At 56.4% G+C, this 23,164-nt stretch overlaps 1 protein-coding gene across 3 annotated transcripts in view; it reads left to right on the top strand.

Moving 5' to 3' along the window:
* heatr4 (HEAT repeat containing 4) overlaps positions 1 to 23,164 on the top strand; it is a 311,409-nt gene that overhangs the window by 27,284 nt on the left and 260,961 nt on the right. For all 3 annotated transcript variants that reach the window (XM_070878686.1, XM_070878685.1, XM_070878687.1), the window contains exon 2: positions 8,849 to 9,770. In XM_070878686.1, the coding sequence (XP_070734787.1) occupies positions 8,860 to 9,770 (911 nt within the window). In that variant the 5' untranslated portion in view covers positions 8,849 to 8,859. The remainder of the gene's footprint in view (positions 1 to 8,848; positions 9,771 to 23,164) is intronic.

The raw sequence follows: 23,164 nt of genomic DNA, 5'->3' as shown, positions 1-23,164 counted from the left end.
CAACAAGCCAACTCCTCCCCAGCAGTGCGGGACCGTCCCCCGGGACAATCCAGAGTGGCAACCTGTTCTCCGAATCTTTGTGGGTCACGACTACCGTGGCGCTGCCTAGCACGGGAATGATCTCTTTTGTATATGTCCGTAGCAGTGCATCAATCGGCAATAATTTTGGCCTCCTGGCCCGAAACTTGTCGAACTGTTTGATACTCATCAGGGACTGGCTGGCCCCCGTGTCTAGCTCCATTGATACTGGGATGCCATTGAGGAGCACTTTCATCATTATCGGTGGTGTCCTGGTATATGAACTGTATATGTGCTCCACATGAACTCGCTGAACTTCAGCTTCCAGCGATTTCCCCCAGTGTCCATTTGGCCTCGTAGGGCTTACATCGGGCCCGTCCTCCTCATATATCAACCTGGCTGCAGGCTTCCTGCACAGACGCGCCAATTGACCGCTGACGTTGCAATTTCTGCAGGTATATTGCTGATACCCGCAAGCTCTGGCTGAGTGTTTGCCTCCACACCTCCAACATGAGCCGTTGTTGGAAACAAACGGTCCGTTACCAGTCGATCGTCTCTGACTGTCTCTGTAACTGTCCTTAAACGCACCATTGACAGGTGTTGATGGCCCCATTACTGGCCGCATTGTCCCTTGCGATGGCATGAATCACCGTTCAGCTAGCCATTGTCTCTGTTGAATTCCCCCTTTGGGTTCGACTACATGCTCGGGCATGTCCGATTGCCCCTGTCTGCCTGGAGAACTGTGTGCCGCGTTAACAATGTTGACTCCCTGTCCATTTGTTGCATTTAAACCAAGATTTTTGTCAAACATCATTCTGGTCTCTTCCTCCCCTGAGATAAATGTCTGGGCCATCAAAGCCGCCGTTTCCAGGGTCAAGTCTTTGGTCTCAATCAGTTTCCTGAAAACCCCAGCGTGCTCGATGCCCTCAATAAAAAAGTCTCGCAGCATCTCCGCTCTGCATGCATCTGGGAACTTACATAGGCTCGCCAGTCGCCGGAGGTCTGCCACGAAGTCTGGAACGCTTTGCCCTTCTTGCCGCCGATGCGTGTAAAACTGGTGTCTTGCCATGTGCATGCTGCTCGCCGGTTTAAAGTGTTCCCCGATCAACTTACTGAGCTCTTCAAAAGTCTTGTCCGCCGGCTTCTCTGGCGCTAGAAGGTCCTTCATCAGGGAGTACGTCCTGGATCCACAAACCCGTCAGGAGATGAGCCCTGCGTTTGTCGGCAGAATCCTGTCCCAGCCATTCCTAAGTGACGAAACTTTGCTGTAGTGTCTCAATAAAATCGTCCCAATCATCACCAACACAGTACCTCTCATCTGTGCTGCTAGTGGCCATACTCGCGTGGTTTAAATTCCAGTTTCTCGTCGCCAATGATACGTCCTTACTCTATAGTACAAATGCACACGAGGCCCATACTAGCGAGAAGGTCACTCTGTGACCAGTGAACTTTATTAGCCAGCACTGAAGTGGAGAAGATGGGAGGAGCTTCCCCTTTTATACCTGCAAGTCCAGGTTAGGAGTGTCTCCCACAAGTTCACCACCTAGTGGTCAGTGTTCTCACGGTGTACAACTTAGGTCAGTTTATACATGGATTACAATGACAGTTGAATACATGACAAAAACTTTGAAAGTATGCCCTATATACCCAAGTCCAGGTCATTAATATATCAAACAGCGCAGTGGCTTCTAATACCGCCCCCTGAAGGACACCACTATATACTAGCCTCCAGTCTGAAAAACAACCGTTCTCCACGACTCTCTGCTTTCTGTCCCTTACCAATGTTGTATCCACACAGCCGCTGCCTGTTTAATCCCATGGGTTTCAATTTTTCTCTTCAGCTATATATTTAATAATTTCATCTTGAAGATTCCCAAATTTTTCCTGCCAACAGATGTTAATTAACTGGCCAGTAATTATCTGTCTCCCTTTTTGAAAATCACTACACGTTGAACCTCCCTTATCCAGAACTCCCTTATCCGGAACCATCCCTCGTCTGGAACCATTTCCGGCCACTGGGTGGCGCATGCACAGAACTCCGACATGAACAAATTGAAGCCCTTTCTCGCTGCTGACTCCCGCAGTTGCTGGCCTGACCCCGTGATCCACCACCGCCGCCCCCCCTCCCCCCCTCCCCCCCCCCCCCACTATGATCTCTCTGCCGCACTCCCTGCCCCAAGCCAGCCAGCCCAGATAGCACCTTGCTTAGTACTTATACCATCCAATTTAACATGACCACCCCTCGTCCAGAAAAATCCCTTATCCAGAACAGGCCGGATCCCGAGGGTTCTGGATAAGGGAGGTTCAACATGTACTATATTAGCCATTCTCCAGACCCTCCCACAGATCCACACTCAATAGAGCCTTGAATATAATTTTTAGTGTCTATGCTGTTTCTACCCCTATTTCCCTCAGGATCCCTTGGACGTATCCTATCTGTTCTTAACTAACTTCTCTAACACTTTCCTTTTATTAATTAAAATATCTTTCATCTCACTTTTAATGAATTCAGAATTTATCTCCTCCCCATTGGTATTAGGCAGTCCCTTGTGTCGAGAATGATCCGCTTCCACACCAAAAAAAAGATGAGTTCATAGGTGTTTCCATGAGGAACCTGACATTCCAGATCCAGAACTACATCTTGAAGGGTGGAAGATGCATGTGCGCGAATTATTTTGATGTGGGGTGGCCGTTGCATACCAGCCACCACATTGGCATGACAGCACTAGGTCTTGGTCCAGTGGCAAGGGTTATCCAAGACAGCTGGAGACCTGCTCTACTGCACAGGCCTAGTACGCACACATACTTCTACTTGGAATTCATAGGTCGCAGTGTGGACCTCACGGCCTCACTACTTGCCCGTGCTGCACCTTCCCCAGCCCCTGACTACGCTGCTGTTATGCGCTGTATCACTGCTGGGCCATGACCCCGCCGCTCCTCGACCCCGATCCCTCTCCGCTCCTGGGCCATGACCCCGCCGCTCCTTGACCCCGACCCCGCCGCTCCTCGACCCCAAGCCCCACCCCGCTCCTCGATCCCGAATCCCCCCCCCGCTCCTCGGCCCCGAACCCCCTCCCCGCTCCTCGACCCGACCCCCCCCCCGCTCCTCGACCCCAACCTCTTCGATCCCGAATCCCCCCCGCTCCTCGACCCCGACCCCCCTCTCTGACCCCGCCCCAGCCACTCCTCGAGCCCTACCCCGCCGCTCCTCGACCCCAAGCCCCACCTCGCTCCTCGACCACGCCCCAGCTGCTTCTCGACCCCGACACCCCCCCCCGCTCCTCGACCCTGACCCTGCCGATCCTCGACCCCGACCCCCCTGCTCCTCGACCCGACCCCCCCACTCCTCGACCCCGACCCCACCCGCTCCTCAATCCCGACCCCCCCACTCCTCGACCCCGACCCCCCCCCCACTCCTCGATCCCCGATCCCGCCGCTCCTCGAACCCTGACCCCGCCGCTTCTCAACCCCCCCGACCCCGCTCCTTGACTCTGATCAGCCCCACTCCTCGACCCCAACCCCGCACCTGGCCCCCGACCCCCCCCACCTTTCAACGACCTCGATCCCTCGCTCCTCGACCCTCGCCGCTCCTCGACCCCGAACCCCGCTGCTCCTCAATCCCGATCCCCGCCGCTCCTCAACCACGAACCCCGCCGCTCCTCGATCCCGAACCCCGCCGCTCCTCGATTCCGACCCCCGCCGCTCCTTGACCCCCAACCCCGCCACTCGTTGACTCGACCCTGCCACTCCTCGACCCCGACCCTCCCGCTCCTCGACCCCGACCCCCCCGGCTCCTCGACCCCGACCCCGACCCCACCGCTCCTTGACCTCCGACCATGCAGCTCCTCGCCCCCCCCCCCGTTCCTCGACCCCGACTCCACCGCTCCTCAACCCCGACCCCACTGCTCCTCGACCTCCGACCCTGCAGCTCCTCGCCCCCCCCGTTCCTCGACCCCCGACTCCACCGCTCCTCGACCCCGACCCCACCGCTCCTCGACCCCGACGCCCCTGCTTCTCGACCCCGACCCCTCCCCGTTCCTCGACCCCGACGTCCCCGCCGCTCCGCGACCCCGATCCCCCACCGCTCCTCGACCCCGACCCCTCCCCGTTCCTCGACCCCGATCCCCCACCGCTCCTCGACCCCGACCCCTCCCCATTCCTCGACCCCGATCCCCCACCGCTCCTCGACCCCGACGCCCCCCGCTCCTTGACCCCCGACCCCGCCGCTCCTCGACCCCGACCTCCCCGCTCCTCGACCCCGAGCCCCCACGCCCCGACCCCGCCGCTCCTCGAGCCCGACCCCCCCCGCTCCTCGACCCTGACCCTCCCACTCCTCGAACCCGACCCACCTGTCCTCGTCCCTGACCCCCGGTTCCTCGACCCCGACCAGCCGGCTCCTCGACCCCGACCCCACCGCTCCTCGACCCCGACGCTCCTCGACCCCGACCCCGACCCCACCACTCCTCGACCCTGACCCCCCCCCCACGCTCCTCGACCCTGACCGTCCCACTCCTTGACCCCGACCCACCCTGTCCTCGATCCTGACCCCCGGTTCCTCGACCCCGACCAGTCGGCTCCTCGACTCCGACCCCACCCCGCTCCTCGACCGCGACCCCACCGCTCCTCGACCCTGAACCCCCCCGCTCCTCGACCCCCCGCTCCTCGACCCCGACCCCACCCGCTCCTCGACCCCGACCCCACCGCTCCTCGACCCTTACCCTCCCACTCCTCGACCCTGACCACCCCCCCCCGCTCCTCGACCCCGACCTCACCCGCTCCTCGACCCCGACTCCACCGCTCCTCGACCCTTACCCTCCCACTCCTCGACGCTGACCACCCCCCCCGCTCCTCGACCCCGACCCCACCGCTCCTCGACCCTTACCCTCCCGCTCCTCGACCCCGACCTCACCCGCTCCTCGACCCCGACTCCACCGCTCCTCGACCCTTACCCTCCCACTCTTCGACGCTGACCACCCCCCCGCTCCTCGACCCCGACCCCACCGCTCCTCGACCCCGACCCCACCGCTCCTCGACCCTTACCCTCCCACTCCTCGACCCTGACCACCCCCCCCGCTCCTCGACCCCGACCTCACCCGCTCCTCGACCCCGACTCCACCGCTCCTCGACCCTTACCCTCCCACTCCTCGACGCTGACCACCCCCCCCGCTCCTCGACCCCGACCCCACCGCTCCTCGACCCTTACCCTCCCGCTCCTCGACCCCGACCTCACCCGCTCCTCGACCCCGACTCCACCGCTCCTCGACCCTTACCCTCCCACTCTTCGACGCTGACCACCCCCCCGCTCCTCGACCCCGACCCCACCGCTCCTCGACCCCAACCTCACCACTCCTCGACCCTGACCCCCCCCGCTCCTCGACCCCGACCCCACCGCTCCTCGACCCTGACCCCCCCACTCCTCGACCCTGACCCCCCCCACTCCTTGACCTCCCCGCTCCTCGACACCGACCCCACCGCTCCTCGACCCTGACCCCCTGCTCCTCGACCCCAGCCCCCCGCTCCTCGACCCCGACCTCACCCGCTCCTTGACCCCGACTCCACCGCTCCTCGACCCTTACCCTCCCACTCTTCGACGCTGACCACCCCCCCCGCTCCTCGACCCCGACCCCACCGCTCCTCGACCCTTACCCTCCCACTCTTCGACGCTGACCACCCCCCCCGCTCCTCGACCCCGACCCCACCGCTCCTCGACCCCAACCTCACCACTCCTCGACCCTGACCCCCCCCGCTTCTCGACCCCGACCCCACCGCTCCTCGACCCTGACCCCCCCACTCCTCGACCCTGACCCCCCCCACTCCTTGACCTCCCCACTCCTCGACACCGACCCCACCGCTCCTCGACCCTGACCCCCTGCTCCTCGACCCCAGCCCCCCGCTCCTCGACCCCGACCCCCCGTTCCTCGATCCCCCCGCTCTCGACCCCGACTACGCCGCTCCTCGACTCCGGCCCTGACCCCGCCGCCCCTCGACCCCGACCCCGCTCCTGGACCCGACCCACCCCCCCCCCCCCCCACTCCTCGATCCCGACCCTGTCGCTCCTCAATCCCGACCCCGCCGCTCCTCGATCCCGACTCCGCCGCTCCTCGACCCCGACCCCCTGGCTCCTGACCCCCGACGCTCCTCGACCCCAACTCCTGCCGCTCCCCGACCCCTGCCGCTCCTCAACCCCCGACCCCGCGGCTCCTCGACCCCGACCCCGCGGCTCCTCGACCCCGACCCCGTGGCTCCTCGGCCTCGGCTCCTCAACCCCAGCTCCTCGACCCCGAACCACTCGCTCCTCGACCCTGACCCCCCCAGCTCCTCGACCCTGACCCCCCTGCTCCTCGACTCCGACCTCACCGCTCCTGGGCCCCAACTCCCCCGCTCCTCGACCCCGACCTCACCATTCCTGGGCCCCGACCCCGCCGCACCTCTGCCCCGAACTTGCCTCTCCTGAGCCCCGATCTGTCCCCTTACCTCGGCTCTGAATGCGCCGCACCTCGGCCCTGAACTTGCCTCTCCTGGGCCCCAATCTCTCGCCGTTCCTCAGCCCCGACCTCGTTGTTTCTCTGCTGCTCGCTGCCTCTCCTCCAGCACCTGGGTTCCAACCCCACCGATGGTGCTGCCCATGCTCCAATCGGCAAGCTGGATTTTGGTGACATCAATCCAGTCGCTCTCTTTGAAGCTGTCGCACTCCTCGAATAGCTCGCGCTGTGTCCTGGGGTGCTCCTGCCTTTATCCCCACATGCTGCTGATGGTGTTCTCTCACAGGTCTGGTGGGTTGCCGCGCTGGGTTCTGGGGTGCTCCTGCTTTTATCCCCGCCTGCCGCCGATATCCTCCAATATCCTCTTTTGTAAACACTGAAGTGAAGTCCTTGTTGAGTATCCCTGTCAATTTCCACTTATCCTGTAAAAATTCACTATCCTTTCCTCTAAAGGGTTGCATCTCAAATTTGACAATCCTTCTTTTACTGATATATTTGTAGAATACTTTAATGTTCTTAATCTTTTTGAGACAGTCTTTCATTGCATTATGATAATGGCTACACTTCAAAATACCTCATTGGCTGTAATGCACTTTGGGACATCCTGAGGTCATGAAAGGCATTAAGTGATGCAAGTCTTCTTTCTTTCTCATACTCCCTCCTTGCTTTTCTTGTCTCTCTCTTAATCTCTTAATTTTTCATATTCTGTCTTATTTTTATCATGCTTCTTCAATTTTCATTTGTTTCTAATCTGTTTATCTGTTGCATTTTGCAACTTGAAGTCTTTTTTTTAATGGCGTATATTCTGCACCTTTTGCAATCTCCTTTTTAAAAATATCAGCCGTGGCTCAGTGGGCAGCACATTCGCCTCCATGTCAGAAGGTTGTGGGTTCAAGTCTCACTCCAGGGAATTGAGCACTAAATCTAGGCTGACACTCCAGTGCAGTGCTGAGGGAGTGCTGCACTGTCGGAGGTGTCGTATTTCGGATGAGATGTAAAACCAGACGTCTGCTCTCTCAGATGGATGTAAAAGATCCCATGGCACTATTTCGAAAAAGAAGAGCAGAGTTAACCCTGGCCAATATTTATCCCTCAATCAACATTGTGCAAATTGGCTTTCCCACATTACAACAGTGACTACACTCCAAAAGTACTTCGTTGGCTGTAAATCACTTTGAGACGTCCGGTGGTCGTGAAAGGTGCTATGTAAATGCAAGTCTGTCCTTCTGCCCTTCCTTGCTACCTCCCTATCTACCCTACCCACCGACCTACCCTACCCACCTACCTACACATCTGATCTCATGGCCAGTACTCCTGAGGTACTACCTGATATGTTTTGTTCCTCATAACTATATCTAGCAACACCACTCCCCTTGTAGGCCATCAGATTGAGACAGGAATCCTGCACACATTTTAGGAATTCAATTCCTTTTCTGCTCTCATTTCCACCCTTCCTGACTCAATGAGTGGGTAATTAAAATCTCCCAGAACAAGAATGTTGCTATTTCTAGCTCTGTCTACAGATTTCACCTTCCATCTCCCTCCTACAGTTAGAGGATCTGTAGTACGATCCCACTAAAGTAACACTCCTTATGAGGAATAAAGTGAGATTATACAGGGCATCGATGAGGCCACATCTGGGATTGGGGGGGATTGCCCTATGAGGAGAGATTGAGTAGACTAGGCCTATATTCCCTCGAGTTTAAAAGAATGAGAGGTGATCTCATTGAAACATACAAAATTTTTAAGGGCTTGACAGGGTTAATGCTGAGTAAATGTTTCCCCTGGCTGGGGAATCTAGAACCACAGTCTCCGAATAAGGGGTCGGCCATTTAGGACTGAGATGAGGAGAAATGTCTTCACTCAAAGAATTGTGAATCTTTGGAATTCTCTACCCCAGAGAGCTGTGGATGCTCAGTCGTTGAGTATATTCAAGACAGAGATAGATAGATTTTGGGGAATTAAGGGATATGGGGATAGTGCAGAAAGGTGAAGTTGAGGTAGATCTTGTTGAATGGTGGAGCAGGCTCGAAGGGCCAAGTAGCCTACTCCAGCTCTTATGTTCTTATGTAGGAGAGCCAGAGAGCGAAATGGGGGCAGTGAAAGTTGGACACTGATAGTTGGCGAGAGAAAGATACAGGAAAACGAAGGAGAGCCAGAGGGAGATGACAAATGAACAGAGGAAGAGTGAGAAACAGGGCAGAGAGAGTCAGAGACTGATTGTTGGCAAGAGAAAGATAGAGACAGGCAGATGTCATGGGCTGATGTCAGAGGTCTCTCACTGTGGGCTGATGGTAGAGTTCACTCACTGTGCAGTAACTTACGACTTCTTTTCTCTATCTACGCAGGGCGCACAGCAATGAATAGTTTGAACGTTGGATTCCTCGTGAAGAACTCCTTGTGTCCTGTGGCTGCTGAGTTTCCCACTGCTCCCTTGAAGCTCCCGAGAGTGGGGGCCACTGCCTCCAGCCAGAATTGGAAGGCTGTCTTCCCTCTGAAAGAGGTTATCCTTCCCCACCTCAAGTACAGGCAACTGCTGCGCCAAGAGTACATTAAAAACGCGGCCCTCAACGTGAACTTCTCCCAGGATGTCGTCGATTCTATGACATTCTACCAGGTCCCGTTCAAGGAGCGGGACAGCAGCAAGGTGTTCGACCTCTTCGGGCTTGACGCGCCCCCAGAGGTGAAAGGTCACCCGCCCAGCAAGCCCGGACGGTCTGATCGCGTGCCACAGCGCTGCTGTTCTGTGCACCTGAAGCCCATGCGGGTGGAGGATGGTCAGCGGGGGGCGCTGACCCCGAGCGATCACGATCGGAGTGCGAGCATCGGGCGCTGGCACAAGCCACCTCTGCCTGTCCATGTCCCGACCGCGGCAGCCCCCTCGCTGAACAGCAGCCACCCCGCGGCCCGAGCGTTCCTGACGGAGGTGGCGAGGCAGGACCACGGAGGCCCGCCCAAAAGGGCGATGGCGGCAGAGGACTCCCCTGGGCTGCAGCGGCAGCACGAGCTGTGGGACGAGTACCTGGTGAAGAAGCTGAGCAAGAGGACGGCGCAGTGGCTGGTGACCAAGCAGACGCCCAAGGGCCCAAGCCGCGTCCGGCTGCTCAGGCTCCTGCAGGAACGCTACGGCTCCACACGCGCCCACGCCCTGGTACAGGACGAGACCATGACCGCCAGCGACTTCAACCTCTACGATCACATCAAAGCCCACGTGCCCAGCGTGGCCGTGGTGAAGAAGGTGACCGAGACTCCACTGGCCACCTACTACAGGTACTCACACAGCGCCTCAGATCCTGGCATCACATCGATAGGGGGGGGCACAATATCCACAGTGGGTGGACGTGAGATTCGGAGTGAGACTCCATGTCGGATGAGTGTTGACTCTATTGAGATCATAAAATCTTATAGCACAGAAGGAGGTAATTCGGCCCATTGAGCCTGTGCCGGCGCTTGAAATAGCTATCATAAAATCATAGAAATTTACAGCACGGAAGGAGGCCATTTCGGCCCATCGTGTTCGCGCTGGCCAACAAAGAGCTATCCAGCCTAATCCCACTTTCCAGCTCTTGGTCCATAGCCAAGTAAGTTCTATTACTTCAAGTGCAAATCCAAGTACTTTTTAAATGTGATGAGGGTTTCTGCCTCTACCACCCTTTCAGGCAGTGAGTTCCAGACGCCCATCACCCTCTGGGTGAAAAAGATTCCTCTCAAATCCCCTCTAAATCTCCTACCAACTATTTTAAATCTATGACCCTTGGTTGTTGACCCCTCTGCTAAGGGAAATAGGTCCGTTCTATCCACTCTATCTAGACCCCTCATAATTTTATACACCTCAATAAGGTCTCCCCTCAACCTCCTCTGTTCTAAAGAAAACAAACCCAGCCGATCCAATCTTTCCTTATAGCTAAAGTTCTCCAGTCCAGGCAACATCCTCGTAAATCTCCTCTGTACCCTCTCTGATGCAATCACATCTTTCCTGTAATGTGGTGACCAGAACTGCATGCAGTACTCTAGCTGTGGCCTAACTAGTGTTTTATACAGTTCAAGCATAACTTCCTTGCTCTTGTATTCCATGCCTCGGTTAATAAAGGCAAGTATTCCATATGCCTTCTTAACCACCTTATCTACCTGGCCTGCTATCTTCAGGGATCTGTGGACCTTCACTCCAACGTCCCTTTGCTCCTCTACACTTCTCAGTGTCCTACCATTTAATATGTATTCCCCTGCCTTGTTAGTCCTCCCCAAATGCATTACCTCACACTTCTCCGGATTGAATTCCATTTGCCACTGTTCTGCCCACCTTACCAATTCATTGATATCTTCCTGTAATTTACAGCTTTCTTCTTCATTATTAACCACACAGTCAATTTTTGTATCGTCTGCAAACTTCTTAATCATACCCCCTACATTCAAGTCTAAATCATTAATATATACCACAAAAAGCAAGGGACCAAGTACTGAGCCCTGTGGAACCCCACTGGAAACAGCCTTCCAATCACAAAAACACCCATCAACAATTACCCTTTGCTTCCTGTCTCTGAGCCAATTCTGGATCAAATTTGCCACCTTGCCTTGGATCCCATGGGCTAAAATCCATATACACGACATCAAAAGCACGGCCCTCATCGACCCTGCTTGTTACCTCCTCAAAAAATTCAATCAAGCTAGTCAGACACGACCTTCCCTTAACAAATCCATGCTGACTGTCCTTGATTAATCCATGTCTTTCTAAATGAAGATTTATCCTGTTCCTCAGAATTATTTCCAATACTTTTCCCACCACCGAGGTTAGGCTGACTGGCCTGTAATTACTCGGTCTATCCCTTTCTCCCTTTTTAAACAATGGAATGACGTTAGCAGTCCTCCAGCACCACACCTGTAGCCAGAGAGGATTGAAAAATGATGGTCAGAGCCTCTGCTATTTCCTCTTATGCTTCTCTTAACAGCCTGGAATAGATTTCAACCGGGCCTGGGGATTTATCCACTTTCAAAGCTGCTAAACCCCTTAATACTTCCTCTCTTGCTATGTTTATTTCATCTACTATTTCACACTCCTCCTCCCTGATTGCAATGTCTGCATCGCCCCTCTCTTTTGTGAAAACAGATGCAAAGTATTCAGTAAGAACTATACCCACATCTTTCACCTCCACACAAAGGTTACCTTTATGGTCTCTAATAGGCCCTACTCTTTCTTTCTGAATGTATTTATAAAACATCTTTGGGTTTTAGAAACATAGAAAATCGGTGCAGGAGTAGGCCATTCGGCCCTTCGAGCCTACACCGCCATTCAATGAGTTCATGGCTGAACATGCAACTTCAGTACCCCATTCCTGCTTTCTCGCCATACCCCTTGATCCCCCTAGTAGTGTTCAGTAGTAAGGACTACATCTAACTCCTTTTTGAATATATTTAGTGAATTGGCCTCAACACCTTCCTGTGGTAGAGAATTCCACAGGTTCACCACTCTCTGGGTGAAGAAGTTTCTCCGCATCTCGGTCCTAAATGGCTTACCCCTTATCCTTAGACTGTGACCCCTGGTTCTGGACTTTCCCAACATTGGGAACATTTTTCCTGCATCTGACCTGTCTAAACCCGTCAGAATTTTAAACGTTTCTATGAGATCCCCTCTCATTCTTCTGAACTCCAGTGAATACAAGCCCAGTTGATCCAGTCTTTCTTGATATGTCAGTCCTGCCATCTCGGGAATCAGTTGGGAATCAGTCTGGTGAACCTTCGCTGCACTCCCTCAATAGCAAGAATGTCCTTCCTCAAGTTAGGAGACCAAAACTGTACACAATACTCCAGGTGTGGCCTCACCAAGGCCCTGTACGACTGTAGTAACACCTCCTTGCCCCTGTACTCAAATCCCCTCGCTATGAAGGCCAACATGCCATTTGCTTTCTTAACCGCCTGCTGTACCTGCATGCCAACCTTCAATGACTGATGTACCATGACACCCAGATCTCATTACACCTCCCCTTTTCCTAATCTGTCACCATTCAGATAATAGTCTGTCTCTCTGTTTTTACCACCAAAGTGGATACCTCACATTTATCCACATTATACTTCATCTGCCATGCATTTGCCCACTCACCTAACCTATCCAAGTCACTCTGCAGCCTCATAGCATCCTCGTCGCAGCTCACACTGCCACCCAACTTAGTGTCATCCACAAATTTGGAGATACTACATTTAATCCCCTCGTCTAAATCATTAATGTACAATGTAAACAGCTGGGGCCCCAGCACAGAACCTTGCGGTACCCCACTAGTCACTGCTTGCCATTCTGAAAAGTACCCATTTACTCCTACTCTTTGCTTCCTGTCTGACAACCAGTTCTCAATCCACGTCAGCACACTACCCCCAATCCCATGTGCTTTAACTTTGCACATTAATATCTTGTGTGGGACCTTGTCGAAAGCCTTCTGAAAGTCCAAATACACCACATCAACTGGTTCTCCCTTGTCCACTCTACTGGAAACATCCTCAAAAAATTCCAGAAGATTTGTCAAGCATGATTTCCCTTTCACAAATTCATGCTGACTTGGACCTATCATGTCACCTCTTTCCAAATGCGCTGCTATGACATCCTTAATAATTGGTTCCATCATTTTACCCACTACCGATGTCAGGCTGACCGGTCTATAATTCCCTGTTTTCTCTCTCCTTTTTTTAAAAGTGGGGTTACATTGGCTACTCTCCAGTCCATAGGAACTGATCCAGAGTCTATGGAATGTTGGAAAATGACTGTCCATGCATCCGCTATTTCCAAGGCCACCTCCTTAAGTACTCTGGGATGCAGTCCATCAAGTCCTGGGGATTTATCGGCCTTCAATCCCATCAATTTCCCCAACACAATTTCCCGACTAATAAGGATTTCCTTCAGTTCCTCCTCCTTACTAGACCCTCTGACCCCTTTTATATCCGGAAGGTTGTTTGTGTCCTCCTTAGAGAATACCGAACCAAAGTACTTGATTTTACTTGCCAAACTTTTTTCATGCGCTCTCTTTGCTTTCCTAATTTCCTTTTTAATTTCACCCCTACATTTTCTATACTGCTGTAGGGTTTCTGCATCTGTCAGTATCTGTCATAAACCTCCCTTTTTTTATTAATCCTACCCTGTGTGCCCCTTGACATCCGGGGGGCTCTAGATTTGTTAGTCCTACTCTTTTCCTTTAAGGAAACATACTTGCTCTGAACCCTCCGGATCTCCTCCTTGAATGTCTCCCACTGCTCTGACACTGATTTACCTTCCAGTAGCTGTTTCCAGTCCACCTTGGCTAAATCACATCTCAGCTTAGTAAAATTGGCTTTCCTCCAATTGAGAACTTTTATTCCTGGTCTATCTTTGACCTTTTCCATAACTATCCTAAATCTAACTAAATTATGATCATTAGCACCAAAATGCTCTCCCACTGATGCCTCTTCCACCTGTCCACCTTCATTCCCTAAAACTAATTCCGGAGCTGACTCCTGCTTTGTTGGGCTTGCTACATACTGGGTAAAAAGGTTCTCCTGAATGCATTTTAGGAATTCTGCAGCCTCGACACCTTTCTCCAGTAATTCGTGGTTGATAATGAAGAGGAAAATAATGGACTGCAGGAGGATATCAATCTACTGGTCAGGTGGCCAAATGGAATTTAATTCGAAGAAGTGCGAGGTAATGCACTTTGGGAGGGCTAATAAGGAAAGGATATACACATTAAGTGGTAGGCCACTTAATAATGTAGATGAACAAAGGGACCTTGGAGTGCTTGTCCACAGAACTCTTTTTGTGAGGAAACTAAAACATTAAATCTGGGGGACACACCAAACATTTTCAAGGCCCTTTTTTTTTTTGGCACTAAAATCATAAATTTTTTCTTCAAGTCCCCCCTATAAAAGGGGAGGGGGACACTAAAAACACCGGCAATTAAAAAAATTAAATTTTAAAACATAAAATCAAATTAAAATTTGGTTGCCTGGCGTAATGATGTACTCCAGTCCCTCCGGTACCCACCTCTCGCGGAAGGCCGCGAGCGTACCGGTGGACACCGCGTGCTCCATCTCCAAGGACACCCTGGCGCGGATGTACGCGCGGAAGAGAGGCAGGCAGTCAGGCTGACCGTCCCCCTCGCCTGGACAGGCTGATGGCACCCTTGGCCGTGCCCAGGAGCAGTCCTACGAGGAGGCCCTCGGACCTACCCGCTCCCCTCCGCACAGGGTGCCCAAAGATCAGGAGTGTGGGACTGAAGTGCAGCCAAAATTTCAGGAGCAGCCCCTTTAAATAATAAAACAGGGGCTGCAACCTCATGCATTCGGTAAAAACATGAAACACGGACTCTTCCAGACCGCAGAAATTGCAGGCGGCCTGGGAGCCCGTGAACCGGCTTAAAAACTTATTGGACGACACTGCTCCGTGCACCACCCTCCAGGCCAAGTCCCCGATAAATAGTGGGAGGACTCCCGCGTAGAGTACCCTCCATCGGGGACCCCCGCCTCCTCCGGACGGCAAGATGGTACGCCATGGCGTGTCCGAACGGCAGGCGAGGATGGCAAAGTTGAGAGTGTGCAGGAGCAGCCCGTACAGGAAACCCCTCCGCGCGGAACTGAAAGGCACAGAGGGGATTTCCCCGAGGGGGCTCAAGTTGTGAGGCGCCGGCTCCCGAGGGAGGTTCCGGGGTTTGGCGCCGATGAGGAATTCCGTCCAGACGGGGGTCAGTTCGGACGGGATCTCCCCACGTGCCTGAGCCTCCTCGATGCACCTAATGGAGTCGGGGCTCAGAGCTGTTTTTAGCGACTCGATGGCATCAGCCGCGCGGCGGACGTCGGCCAAATTTAGGCGACGCGCCAGCATGTCTGGCGCCATCCAAACCGCTCCTCCGCCATCGAGCAGGTCCCTGACCCTGGTCACCTCACCAGCCACAGCCCTCTTGTCCGACCGCCACCTAAAACCTCGGCCCAGCGTGTGGATGTATGTTAAAATCTTTTTAGTTTTCATTTTCTGCCGAGTCAAGCAAGTCCCGGGGGAAGTTGGATAAAGGCTGGGCGGGCTCAGGTTCGGCCTTTTCGGCCCCGCCCGCCTCAGTCCCCGGGACGCTCGACCCGGCGGCAACGCATTCCCCCACTGGCCCCGCGCCCCCCATGACAGGCAGATATTCCACGCCATCCCCCGGAGGCAGAGGCTGGGCAGCCTCGACTGTCCCATCCTCCCTGGGGACAGATTCCTCTTGCCTACAGCGCAGTTTGGGGGCGCTGGTGGGGGACGCGGGACACGCGGCGGGCACCGACTCCTCCGCGGAGGGATGTTGTTCCCCCTCCGCCTCATTGGAGCGGCGCCTCCTTTTGTTCCTGGGGGTGCGCGGAGGCAGGGAGACCTCCATGTTTGCCGAGGCCTCCTGCTCTACTCCCCCCTTTTTCTTATCTTGCCCGTGCCCGAGCCCCTCTGCGGTATTGGTCAAGGGCTCGGGCACGGGCTCAGGGTACCCCGCGCTCGCCGATGACTGGGTTGGGCTGAGCGCGGTGATCAAACTGTCTGGCGCACTGAGGGGACGCGCCTCGAGATGTTTCGCCTTCCTCCGCGCCTTCTTTCCGATCGGACGCTCTCCCTCCCCCCCGCCGGCGGCCGTGAAAACAAAGGCCCCCGACGATGCCCGCGCACCCACAGCTCCCGCCACGCGGACGCTACTAGGGGGAGGGGTGGCGGCAGCGCCAGCCTTGGCTGCCCTCCGTGGTTTGGCGGCCTTGGAGGTGGGGCAGCTCTTATGAACATGCCCCACCTCCCTACAGGCATGGCACCGCACGCCGTCCGACGTCCAGAAGACGTGGTAGGCAGTCCCCTCGTGCACCACATTAAAACTACCCTCTGTCGTCTCCTCCCGCGCCAGCCGGACAAAGAGCTGGCGGCAGAAGGAGAAGATGTGTCACAGGCTGTTCTCCCTGAGGCCGAGCGGTATGGGGTTGATCCCTGACCTTACCTACCCGAGTTGGTGTTAGTGAGGGAGGAGGAGCCCAGCGGGAACAAAGGGCGGGACGTTAGAAAGGATGACCCTCTGCGCGGTGGCCTCGAGAGGGTCCACCGGTAGGAACGTCCCGCCCACCGTGAGCCCCTTTTCAAGGGCCAGGGACACCGCCCGCTCCGACCCGAGGAAGAATACAGCCTTCCCAGACATCTTGGAGGCTGCGACAATGGCCAAGGGGCCGACTACCCCAGCCATCGCCCGCACGCACTCCTCGATGCTCATTGTCGGGTGAGTGTAGCTCTTGACCCCGTGTTTTTTTGTTATAAATCTGAACGGTGGCAGGGCAGCAGGAGGCGCAGGTGGCTTCTTAAATTGGCCTCGTTTAAGTGTATGAGCAGAGGAGCTCTCAATGAGGCGCACCTCTCCCCTAGTTGACAATTGGGGAGGGGCCTTGCTCCCTCTGCTCAGTTGTCTTAATTGTTTTTTTCAATTAGGAGGAAAGGGCTCTCAGAGAGAGAGGGGAGAGACAGAGAGAGAGAGAAAGAGATGGGGGGGGGGAAAGAGGGAAGCTGCGAGGGCAGGTCTCCCCTCACAGTGATGGGTGGGTGTTTTCTTTGGGGTGCACTCCCCAGATGATGGAAAAAAAGCAAGACACAGTCTTTAGGATGGTCTTCGGGTGGGGGGAGAAGATGTCTTCACCTGGGGCAGCTGGAGCCACCCAGGCACACACTCCCAACGATGTTAAATAGGTTGATTAGTAATACTTCAGCCAGGTAGCTCCAGCTATCCCAGGCTAGGCAATGGGGGAGGGGTGCTTCAGTGATGTTCCGGGCCTCGAAGAAATCTTCTTTTCTCCCCCCACCGATACAACAAAGTCTTTAGGGGAATGCACCAAAACACACCCACCTTTGGTTGATGAAGTCTCTCCCTCCTTCCACACTGGATAGTTGTTGTTCTTTTTCCCCCTCTCTCCAACTCTCCGTAGCAGTAATAAAGTTGATACATTTTCTGCTCTCCTCCTCTCCCTCTGGATGAATTGGAATTGTAGTAAGCCCCTTCCTCCTCTTCCTGGGCTGTTTCACAGGGCTCACAAAGGCCTTCCAGGCAGGAGCAACAGCAGGGAGCTCCTTCTCTCACTGCTCCAGGCTCCAAGTGAATAGGCCACGCCTCCAAAGCTCCACCATTGGTCCACAGAACTCTTTTTGGGAGGAAACTAAAACATTAAATCATTAAATCGGTATCTGGGGGACACACCAAACATTTCCAAGGCCCTTTTTGGGGTTTTTTTCTTGTGTTTTTGTTTTTTTTAATGTTTTTTTTTGGACACTAAAATCATATTTTTTTTTCTCCAAGTGCCCCCTATAAAAGGGGAGGGGGTCACTAAAAACACCGGCAATTAAAACAAATTAAACTTTAAAACATAAAATCAAATTAAAATTTGGTATCTGGGGGTAACAATGCACTCCAGTCCCTCCGGTGCCCACCTCTCGTGGAAGGCCGCGAGTGTACCGCGTGCTCCATCTCCAAGGACACCCTGGCGCGGATGTATGCGCGGAAGAGAGGCAGGCAGTCAGGTTGAACGACCCACTCGACCGCCCGCTGCCTGCACCTGCTGATGGCACCCTTGGCCGTGCCCAGGAGCAGTCCTACGAGGAGGCCCTCGGACCTACCCGCTCCCCTCAGCACAGGGTGCCCAAAGATCAGGAGAGTGGGACTGAAGTGCAGCCAGAATTTCAGGAGCAGCCCCTTTAAATAATAAAACAGGGGCTGCAACCTCGTGCATTCAATAAAAACATGGAACACGGACTCTTCCAGACCACAGAAATTGCAGGCGGCCTGGGAGCCCGTGAACCGGCTTAAAAATTTATTGCACGGCACTGCTCCGTGCACCACCCTCCAGGCCAAGTCCCCGATAAATAGTGGGAGGACTCCCGTGTACAGTGCCCTCCATCGGGGACCCCCGCCTCCTCCGGACGGCAAGATGGTACGCCATGGCGTGTCCGGTCGGCAGGCGGGAATGGCAAAGTTGAGAGTGTGCAGGAGCAGCCCGTACAGGAAACCCCTCCACACAGAACTGAAAGGCACGGAGGGGATTTCCCCGAGACGGCTCAAGTTGTGAGGCGCCGGCTCCCAACGGAGGTTCCGGGGTTTGGCGCCAATGAGGAATTCCGTCCAGACGGGGGTCAGTTCGGACGGGATCTCCCCACTTGCTTGAGCCTCCTCGATGCACCTAACGGAGTCAGGGCCCAGAGTTGTTTTTAGACTCGATGGCATCGGCCACGCGGCGGACGTCGGCCGAATTTAGGCACCGCGCCAGCGTGTCTGGCGGCATCCAGCCCGCTCCTCCGTCATCAAGCAGGTCCCTGACCCTGGTCACCTCACCAGCCACAGCCCTCTCGTCCGACTGCCACCTAAAACCTCGGTCGTGGAGGTACGGATTCCCGAGCAGCGGCTCCTGCAGGACAGCCGCCACTCCAGCCGGTGGAGAGCTGCGCTTGGTTGGAGACTTTGTTCCAGACCCTGATGAGTTCCTTGTAAAAGACAGGCAGCTCCTGGAAGGTGGTCCTGACGTACCCCAAGCTCACAAACAGGAGCTGCGTGTTGTAGTTGAGGCCGTGCTGCTGGCGGAAGAAATACGTCACCAGAGCACGCCACCTAGGAGGGGACTCGACGTAAAGGTATCTCTGCAGGGTCTGAAAACAGAAAGTCGCGAGCTGGGTGCTGACGCACACCAACGACTGACCGCCCTCCCCAAGCGGGAGACTCAAGACCGCGGCAGAGACCCAGTGCTTCCTGTTGTTCCAGAAGAAGTCCACCAGCTTCTTCTGTATCTTGGTGACAAACGCAGGGGGAGGGGTCAAAGTGACCAGCCGGTACCACAGCATGGCGGCCACCAGCTGGTTTATGACTCGCGCTCGACCCCTGTAGGACAGCACTCGGAGCAGTCCTGTCCAGCGCCCTAGGCGAGCAGCAACCTTGGCCTCCAGCTCTTGCCAGTTCGCCGGCCAGGCTTCCTCGTCGGGGCTAAGGTAGACTCCCAGATAGAGGAGATGGGTCGTGCTCCAGGCAAAAGGCCTGAGCTCCTCCGGCAGGGAGTCCACCCGCCACTGACCCACCAGGAGTCTGGAACATTTCTCTCAGTTGATCCTGGCGGAGGATGCGGCCGAGTAAATCTCCTGGCACTCACGCATCCTCCGCAGGTCAGCGGGATCCTCTACCGCGAGGAGCACGTCATCGGCGTAAGCCGAGAGGACGACCTCCACGCCCGGCCCTTGCAGAGCCAGTCCCGTCAACCTCGTCCGCAGGAGGAGCAGGAAAAGCTCCACGCAGATGGTATATAACTGGCCGGACATGGGGCATCCCTAGCGCACCCCTCTCCCAAAGCGAAGGGGCGCCGTCAAGGACCCGTTAACCTTAGTCAGACATTCCGCGGCGGCGTACAAAAGTCGGATCCTGGCGACGAAATGCATCCCGAACCCGAAAGTGCGCAGAGTCCGGAACAGATAGTCGTGATCCACCCTGTCGAACGCCTTCTCTTGGTCGAGAGATAGGAAGGCGACCGACAGACCAGCCTCCTGGGAATGATGGATGAGGTCCCGGACCAGATGGATGTTATCGTGGATTGTCCGGCCCGGGACCGTGTCGGACTGGTCGGGGTGGATCATGTGGTCCAGCAAGGCGCCAAGGCGAGCAGACATCGCCCTGGCGAAGATTTTGTAGTCCGTGCTGAGGAGGGAGACCGGGCGCCAGTTCTTAAGGAGGCGGAGATCGCCCTTCTTAGGCAGCAGGACGATGACTGCCCTGCGTCAAGAGAGGGGCATCTCCCCGGTCGCCAGACTTTCCCCCAGGACCCATGCGTAGTCGCCCCCCAGGACGTCCCAGAACGCCCTGTGGAACTCCACGGTCAGCCCGTCCAGCCCCGGGGCTTTTCCCCTTGAGAGCCGGGCGAGGGCGCCGGTCAGCTCCGCCAGGCTTAGCGGAGCTTCCAGATTTTCGGCGCCCTCCGGGCTGACCTTCGGCAGGTCCTCCCACAAAACTCTACGCGCTTCCTCGCTGGACGGCTCCGGAGAGAACAGAGCCCCGTAATATTCACGGGCCCTGTTGTTGACGCCCTCCGGATCCGAGACGAGAGAGCCGTCGTCGGCCAGCAGCGTCAAGAGCTGCTTACGGACACTCTGCCTTTTTTCCAGCGAGTAGAAGAAGGGGGAGCCGCAGTCCAGATCCCGCAGGAACCGGATCCGCGACCTCACGAACGCGCCTCGGGACCCGACGAGCTGCAGGTCCTTCAATGCGGCCTTCTTTGCTTCGTACACCGTCCGCAGGGCCGGGTCCTGGACGACTTGACCGAGACGGGACTCCAGGTCGAGCACCTCTTTTTCTAGGCGCCCGAACCTGGCCTCCCGCCTCTTGGTCGACCCCCTCGCGTACTCTTGACAGAAGACGCGGACGTGAGCCTTGCCCACGTCCCACCATAGCCTCAAGGAGGGGAAGCCCCCCTGCTTCCTTCTCCAGTCGGCCCAGAAACGACGGAACGAGTCCTGGAACCGCACGTCCTCCAGCAGCCGGTTGTTAAAATGCCAGTACGTGGACCCCGTCCTCGCGCGGAGCGAAGCGAGCTCCGCCCACACCAGGTGGTGGTCCGAACACGGCACCGGCCGCATGGAGGCCGCTCGGACGCAGGAAACGTACGCCCGAGACACGTAAAGGCGGTCAATTCTGGACCATCCTACTCCAGGCCTCACCCAAGTAAAGGCGCTGGAGTCGGGATGGAGATTTCGGCAGACGTCCACCAAGTCGAAGGACCCGACCAGGTCCCTCAACTTCTCCATCGCCGTCATGCTCTGCTGGGCACCGGAGCGGTCCCTCACCTCGAGGGTGCAGTTAAAATCCCCCCCGAGGACAATGCAGTCGCCGACGTCGACGAAGCCAAGAAGAGCGGACACTTCTTCGAAGAAGCGCGTTTGCTGCGGGCTGGGCTGAGGGGCGTACACGTTCACGAGATGGAGCGGCACGTCCCCCAGGCGAACCGTGACATGCAGCAAGCGACCTGACACGGGCTCCTCGACCCCCAAGATCTCCGGCTGAAAATGCGCGGCCAGCAAGATGGCCACCCCACAAGAAGTGGTAGTGAGGTGGCTCATGCGGACCTCCCCTTGCCATTCCAGGAGCCACGTGGCTTCGTCTCCCGGAACGGTGTGGGTTTCTTGCAGGAAGCACACCGCATATTTCCCCTCCCGCAGGAGCGAAAAATTGTTAAATCTACGGCGTGCCTCTCTGCTGCCGTTGATGTTGAGGCTGGCTATGGTTATCTTCATGACTAGAGCATAGTGCAACCTCTACCTAACCTATTGTGGGGGGGGGAGTGGAGTCGTTTGTTGACCTCCACTCCTTCAGCAGCCCAGCGAGGAACCTTTTGAGCCGGCGCAGCTGAAGGCCTTGCGCCTTTGATAAGGGCTCGCCCGCGGCCATGGTTTTAGCGGCGGCGCGGACGGACGCAATGAGCAGCCCCGGCTCGGACCATCTTTCCAGGGCCAGATGGGCTCGGTTGCGGCGACCCTGGCTCTGGACCAAAAAGTCCCGGAGTTCCTTTGCAGGAATGAGGGGGGACTCAGCGGCGGGCACGAGGAGATCCACCGCCTCACTGGCGATCTTTTCCCGAGTCCCTCACCGAGTCCCCGTCCCCTTCCGGGAGGTCGCCGCCAGCAGCCGGCCCATCGTCCGCACGAGGTACGGCAAACGGCCCGGCCGCTCCATCCGGCCCTGGCTCTGCCCCGATCCCACCCCCAGGATCGTCGGCAGAGGAGTCCCCACTGGGCTCTTTTAAAAGCAGTGCTGGGTCGGGAAGCGACAGCGGAAGGGGTTCCTCCTCCGCCCCAGGAACCGGGGAACACGGAGAGACCTGGTTTAGGAAATTCTCCAGGTCCTCCAAGTACCCCAGCTCCAAAGTAGGGGGCGAGGGTTGGTGTTCTTCCCCCTCCCCACCGCCACCCCCCGGCCCAGCGTGTGGATGTATGTTAAAAATTTTTACATTTTCATTTTCTGCCGAGTCAAGCAAATCCCGGGGGAAGTTGGATATTTGCTGGGCGGGCTCAGGTTCGGCCTTTTCGGCCCCGCCCGCCTCAGTCCCCGGGACGCTCGACCCGGCGGCAACGCATTCCTCCACTGGCCCCGCGCCCCCCATGACAGGCAGATCTTCCATGCCATCCCCGGGAGGCAGAGGCTGGGCAGCCTTGACTGCCCCACACTCCCTGGGGACAGATTCCTCTTGTCTACGGCGCAGTTTGGGGGCGCTGGTGGGGGACGCGGGACACGCGGCGGGCACCGACTCCTCTGCGGAGGGATGTTGTTCCCCCTCCGCCTCATTGGAGCGGCGCCTCCTTTTGTTCCTGGGGGTGCGCGGAGGCAGGGAGACCTCCATGTCTGCCGAGGCCTCCCGCTCCACTCCCCCCTTTTTCGTATCTTGCCCGCGCCCGAGCCCCTCTGCGGTATTGGTCAAGGGCTCGGGCACGGGCTCAGGGCACCCCGCGTTCGCCGGTGACAGGGTTGGGCTGAGCGCGGTGATCAAACTGTCTGGCGCACTGAGGGGACCCGCCTCGAGATGTTTCGCCTTCCTCCGCGCCTTCTTTCCGATTGGACGCTCGCCCTCCCCCCCGCCGGAGGCCGTGAAAACAAAGGCCCCCGACGATGCCCGCGCACCCACAGCTCCCGGCACGCGGACGCTAC

This window comes from Pristiophorus japonicus, chromosome 4, assembly GCF_044704955.1.
Source record: "Pristiophorus japonicus isolate sPriJap1 chromosome 4, sPriJap1.hap1, whole genome shotgun sequence".
In the NCBI taxonomy this organism is placed as follows: domain Eukaryota; kingdom Metazoa; phylum Chordata; class Chondrichthyes; family Pristiophoridae; genus Pristiophorus; species Pristiophorus japonicus.
The sequence above is the reverse complement of the archived record's forward strand: the minus strand, read 5'-3'. Positions and strand labels throughout refer to the sequence as shown.